At 37.0% G+C, this 6,000-nt stretch overlaps 1 protein-coding gene across 1 annotated transcript; it reads left to right on the forward strand.

Moving 5' to 3' along the window:
- Window positions 1-149: 149 nt before the first annotated feature.
- Window positions 150-940, forward strand: LOC103710224 (nodulin-related protein 1). Its single transcript, XM_008795877.3, has one exon. The coding sequence runs from the start codon at window positions 251-253 to the stop codon at window positions 740-742; it is 492 nt and encodes a 163-aa protein (XP_008794099.1). The 5' UTR covers window positions 150-250; the 3' UTR covers window positions 743-940.
- Window positions 941-6,000: the final 5,060 nt, after the last annotated feature.

The raw sequence follows: 6,000 nt of genomic DNA on the forward strand, positions 1-6,000 counted from the left end.
AATACAGGTAACTGACACGCAGGCAACGCTGCATCAGAAGCTTCTTGGACCCACTTGGTTGATGGCTTCCACACAAATGTGTGGAGGATATTTATGCACCACATGCAGTTGCAATAGAGACATCACAACCACAACCTTGTCTTCTCCTCTGGCCCTTCCCCTTATCTCCTCTCTGTCATCCTCTTGGTTCTCTTTTCTTAAATCCATAGCATCCACCTAAATCTTCATCCACTTCCCATTTCAGGTGCCAATGGATCTCCACTCTGACAAAAGTAACAAGCCCAGCTCTCACTCCCAACACCCTAAGCCTTCCTCTTCAGATCTCCTCTCCAGTGCCAAGGTGGTGGGTGAAGCTGCCATGTCCACCTTCCACCATGAGACTGAAAAGGTCAACAAGGCAAAGGTGGCCGATGCTGCTGCTGACTTGCTCGGTGCTGCCTCTCATTATGGAAAGGTCGAGGAGACGAGCTTCGGAAAGTATGTGGAGAAAGCTGAGGATTATCTCCACAAATACCATTCTTCCAACTCACCCACTGGTGAGGTTCACTCGAGCAGTGAAGCTCACCACATCCATGAATCTACTGCCACCACAGTCCACAATTCAGCTCACTCCACCCATCCACCCACTACTACCACTATGGAGCACCATTCTTCTTCAGCTCACTCGGGCGACGAGGCTCAGTCAGAGGGTGGCTTAGGGGACTACATCAAGATGGCCGAGGGGTTCTTGAAGAAGCGCTGAGTTCTTTCCTTAGGTTCCTGTATAAATTACTATTGGCGTATCATCTATATGTTTGTGGTGTCAATGTGTTTCAGGACATTCTCTTGTGTTAATGATATATTTGCAGTTGTGTTCGCTTAATCTTTTGTTTTTCTATATCCAATTATTGGATTGTGTTTTCTGTTTCAGGTTAATAAAAGAATGTTTTAGATAGTGATACCCCTAAAAATTTTCGAGTACGGTACAGCTTCTGCTTCTTGCTGCTGTTGCTATAGATTTTTTTTTTTTTTTGCCTCTGCTATCAAGAATGAGAGTATATTGATGTTCTTTTGAGGAAATACTTTGTTTTGGGTCAGAGTATATGGGAAATCAACTTATACCTTTCTGTGCTATAAATAGGTTGATTAGCTCACTAACTAGGAGAGAATTTCTCTTGATCCATATGTCCTGTTGTGGTTAACAGGTTCTCATCCTTTAGATCTTTGATCTGCTTAGATCCATACAATCCAAATTTAGGAATGGAAGTTAAATGATTACTAAATCAAAAAGAAATGGCCAGATTTATTTTCCTAGATCACTGAGTTGAACTCATGCATGTCTCCACGTTCGCAAGATCATGTATTCGTTCTGTAAATCCAAGCAATATATGGTGACAGCATATTGTCTTTCCAATTTAGAAATGAAATTGTATGGTTAATAAACTTCAGAAAATATGGCCAGCTTTACTTTCCTGGGAACAATGTAAAACAAATTGGATTGAGCCTATCAATGGAGCAGAAGAAGAGGATTAGGGGACAGCCCTCAGTGTCGTGTAAATGGCGAGGAGAAGACCACATGAATTTTTTTTGATTATTATTATTTTGAGCAAAAGGTTGGGGAAAACTAAACCAATTCTTTGACAAAATGAATAAGTGCTTACAAACTTTCGCAAGAGCAAGTCACAAACAACATGGGAAATGAATCCAAGCAAATCAAAGTCCACCTGAAATGTACAACCTCATCATGAAGACCACAGGAGTGTGAAAATCTTTTATTCTCTTCTAAGATCTGGAATGCAACAACTGCTTCCTCCCCATGAAGGAAACAACTTCATGGGGCTCAACGCTTTATTGCTTGATAAAACAAGTCCAAGTATTTAAGTTTTATCTTCCTCTTCAAAACCTTTTTTCTAGTTTTACATGGTGATGATTCTTTCTGAATGAGTTCTTTTGAGGTTTACTATCAAAAAGTTTGTTATCATATTATTCTTCGAAATGCTTAAGAAATCATGTCTCATTTAAAAGATTTTATGTGAGGAGTTATCTTTATGGATGCATCTCAAGTCTTCACATGCAATCAACTGAAGTTCTATGAATAGTGACTTTCCTAAGTTTGGATCAGTGAAATGAAGGAACTAAGTTTTTGAATTAAGAGACCACTTGGCCTAACCTTCTACCCTCTCTTTCTCTCAAAAAAAGAAAAATCATCATAAATTAGTTTGAGGATAAATCACTAACTTTTCCTCTCAAAGAGTTGATTCTCAACACGCTCACCTTCAACCAAACACACTATTGTATTCTAGCTGATGCAAGGGCATCCTCCATTTCTATGTTGCTCATGAGACGACAACGGGTGTGGAAATGTGTATTTTGAGCATCTAAATATATTACCATTTTGCATCTCCATTCTTGCATAATTTTAGAACATTTATAACTCTGTTTTATTACGATCATGATAATGTTGCAACCATGGAGCCAAGAGTTTGAGTAATGTTTATTTCCTCAAAATAAGAAAAGAAATGGAGTTTGTGCCAAACTTCTTGAAATAAATGAAATTCACAAAACTGCGATGATCCCATGGTCCCTCTTCCTTGTATGATCCAACCATCCACCTAGATGATTTTCAGTGAATAAAGAGCAAATTCAGCTAGCACACCTCCTCTAGGCTATTATTTTCAACAATATCCATTCATTTGGGGGGAAAGCTGCAAGTACTATTCTTAGGTGCTCTACTTGATATCGCATAACATTTTTCCCATACATATTTCAATAATCTATTACATTTGCATGTAAAACACATAATGCTTGTTATTGGTTCTCTAGCTAGCAAAACACTACCATGAACCAAACTCAGACCTCTCTTTCTAGCACTTGCTGATGAGGAGAGAGGTGCCAACCACTTGAAATATATCCATTTGGCAAATTAAGTTAGCTTTAATTACCATGCAACTTATTTTGCTCAACCATTGGTAGCCCCCACATAGCATGCTCAATCTTATGACAAGAATACTTGGCAACATTAATATTATTTTTTATACGCTTTGAGGGAACTGGACTATATTCTGTAATGTTGTTCTCCTAATGATCATCTTATATTGCAACTAAATGCAGTGATCATTATTTGCAATGACTAGACAAAATCTTTTCAACCAGCCAAGGTGGGATCATCTTCCATATTACAGTCAAGTAACTCTATGTTTTCAGGAAAGAAATGCGCCTTATCTTTTTTGCATGTCGATGGAGAAAAGGCCTTTTTCCACCTATGAACATTAGCATCTCCACTAAAGCATCTTACTTTGGTTTCCCAAGGCAACCAAAGTAAGGAGAAAAAACTTGATCCACTATAGCAGTAGAGGAAAATAGATAGCAGAGATAACAGTCCAAAGAAACCATTAAGGCAGTGTAAGTAATTCTTAAAAGAATTATAGTCAGGTAGTCTAATGGTTGGAAAGCAACAGTTCTCCTCAACAATAATTTTTTTTTAAAAAAAAAACTTCTCTATCTATCCCTATTTTTTTGGGAAAAAAAATCTCCATCCAAAATGTTGTAAATATTCAGTAACCATTGTGATCTTGAAATGTTTTTTTTTTTTTTTGAGAAAATAACAGGAGCGGAGACTAGTGGATTTGTGTTAGTAATATAATTAATCTACTGAAAAATCAGTTGATATTACTTGTTCTAGTTTCCATGATGTTTTTCTCTTTTATTTTGAATAAGGTAATTTACATCGATTTAGCTGTTGAAATTGATTTTACTAGGAAAATCCATGAGGCCGTTTCCAAATCCATTTTTTTGGATGTTCTATTATATATGCTGTTTAATTGTAATCAATGCAAAATTGAAATTGATTCTGCCAGTCATTCCATATCTTTTTCACATTGTTTTCTTCTTTAGATTCCTTAATTTGAGATCAATGAAGAGAAACTTCTCTTAGCCTCTTAAACAAGCAGCTTTTCTGTTATTTTGAGTTTGTTTCAGCTTCTCTGAGATGAAAAGATCATTCGAGTTCCCTCCTTCTACTGATTCCCTAAGAGGAAGACTATATATTCTGATAAAAAACATCATGCAATCTTCAGTAACCCTCTCCTATAGTAGCATAAGGGACCTCCAGAGATAATTTTGTTGCTAACTAAAAAAGTAAATAACAACTGACTTCTAAAGGATGGTGGTGGCTAAGAAGAACATTATCTCCACTCTTAGTGTAAGATCTTCCAAACTTGTAGTTCGTCAAGTGAAGTGAGGTCTTTGTTTTGTATCAGATAATAAGCCTCATAATTTCCTGCCAAGGCATTCACTGCAGCCGCGCCGGTATTCAGGAATAACGTTCGACTGAAAAAGGCAACGGTCCACACCCTAAAAACTGACATTCTTCCAACTTGATATCACCTAGAAATACAACTGCAAGAGGTGGTTTGCAGTAGAGTTTAGTGCATACCAGATGCATCATTGATTGATTGCCATGATTTGCTTACATGATACCTCATCTAACGTATGTTGGATACTTGGATGTCCCCTCCTATGGATGTAAGGATGTCTCATCTTCTTGAGATCTTACTTCACCATTAATTCTATCCTTCTTGGAATTTGTTGGACAAACCAGTTCAGGGTGGAAATCAACTCAAAAGGACTGAATCTAGTGTCCAGTTAAAACTCATCTAGCTTTTAATACACTAATTTAGTAACTTAAATAAGTCAACATACCAATACAACTCTCTTTATTTGACAGGTAACAAATTCCATTCCCTGAGGACCTGCCTTGCTCAAAGCAACACTGACTGTTAAGGAAGAGGTCAATAATGTATATCAAGAATGGCTCAATTGAGAGTGAGTAAAGACGAGAACAGACTCAAGATAACATACAGGTGGTGTATTGAAAGGCTGACATGAATGAGGATTTAAAATCCATGACCTTTGGCTCTGCATCATGTCAACTTATTACTAGACCTCAAAAGCTTAAATGGTCGATCCTTAAGATATGCTTTACGAATTACAATAACTTGATAAAGCTGGGTGGCTGACTCGCAATCAATGGTTTAGTTTCATAATTTCAATTCCATGAAATTACCCCATTTATTAAATCTTGACAGTCTATATTACTGCTAAATTTGAAATTATTGTAGAATCTCGACTCATCTTCCTCTCTTATGTGGAGGGTGAGCAAGCTGCATCCGATTTAGTCTTGTTATTTCAATTCTTCCAGCCTCTGGTGAGATGAAAATAACATTCAAGATCAGTCCTGCTATTGCTTTCTTGGAAGCTCAAACTATTTCAGTAGCATACCGGACCTCCAAAACAAATATGGCCAGTAAAGGGTAAACATTAGTGCTCCACCAACAGGAAAAAGGGTTAAATATTAGTGCACTACCAGTAGTTTGGGATTGAGTAAATGGCTCTCTAGCAATGCCTTTTGGAGTGTTCTAAAAGTTTGAATAGAGTAAGGTTCTTAATTGGTTTCAGACAATAGGCCACAATATTTAATGCCAAAGCATTGCAGTTTTGAAGAACATAGGGTTCAGTTTTAACCAAACAAGGCAAAATTCCAAGATCTGAACAATCAGAGAATATATCCACAAAACAATCAGAAAATCTACCACTCAATTCAAGTCATAGAATATCATAAGTCTACAAATGGCGATCCACATATTCTGCAGACTTCTCAGTTCAAACCATTATTTTTCTCACCAGCATAAGTCTTATATCAATCGATTTTGCACAGTTAATTCTATGATTGCATAATTTACGTTAACTCACACGACCATAACATTTCCTTTGTAGCTTCACCACGCATGGGTTGATAATGTAGCATTTGTTTAAAATGAAGAAGCCATTAATGCAATGTTCAAACGATCAAATCAATTAGCTGCAGCAAATATATGCAGTACAAACACTTCAAAAGTCATCTGCAAATCTGTGAACTCAAAGCACTATTATCACCAACCAACTTGACCGTGCATATGAATCTGTTGGATAGATTAGCTAAGAAACAGCCATGACAGCTTTTTATCTGATAAAATTGTCAAG

This window comes from Phoenix dactylifera, chromosome 6 (assembly GCF_009389715.1).
Source record: "Phoenix dactylifera cultivar Barhee BC4 chromosome 6, palm_55x_up_171113_PBpolish2nd_filt_p, whole genome shotgun sequence".
Lineage (NCBI taxonomy): Eukaryota > Viridiplantae > Streptophyta > Magnoliopsida > Arecales > Arecaceae > Phoenix > Phoenix dactylifera.

What these genes read in the sequence shown, in the direction of transcription:
- LOC103710224 (XM_008795877.3), top strand. Translation starts at nt 251, where the DNA reads ATGGATCTCCACTCTGACAAAAGTAACAAGCCCAGCTCTCACTCCCAA.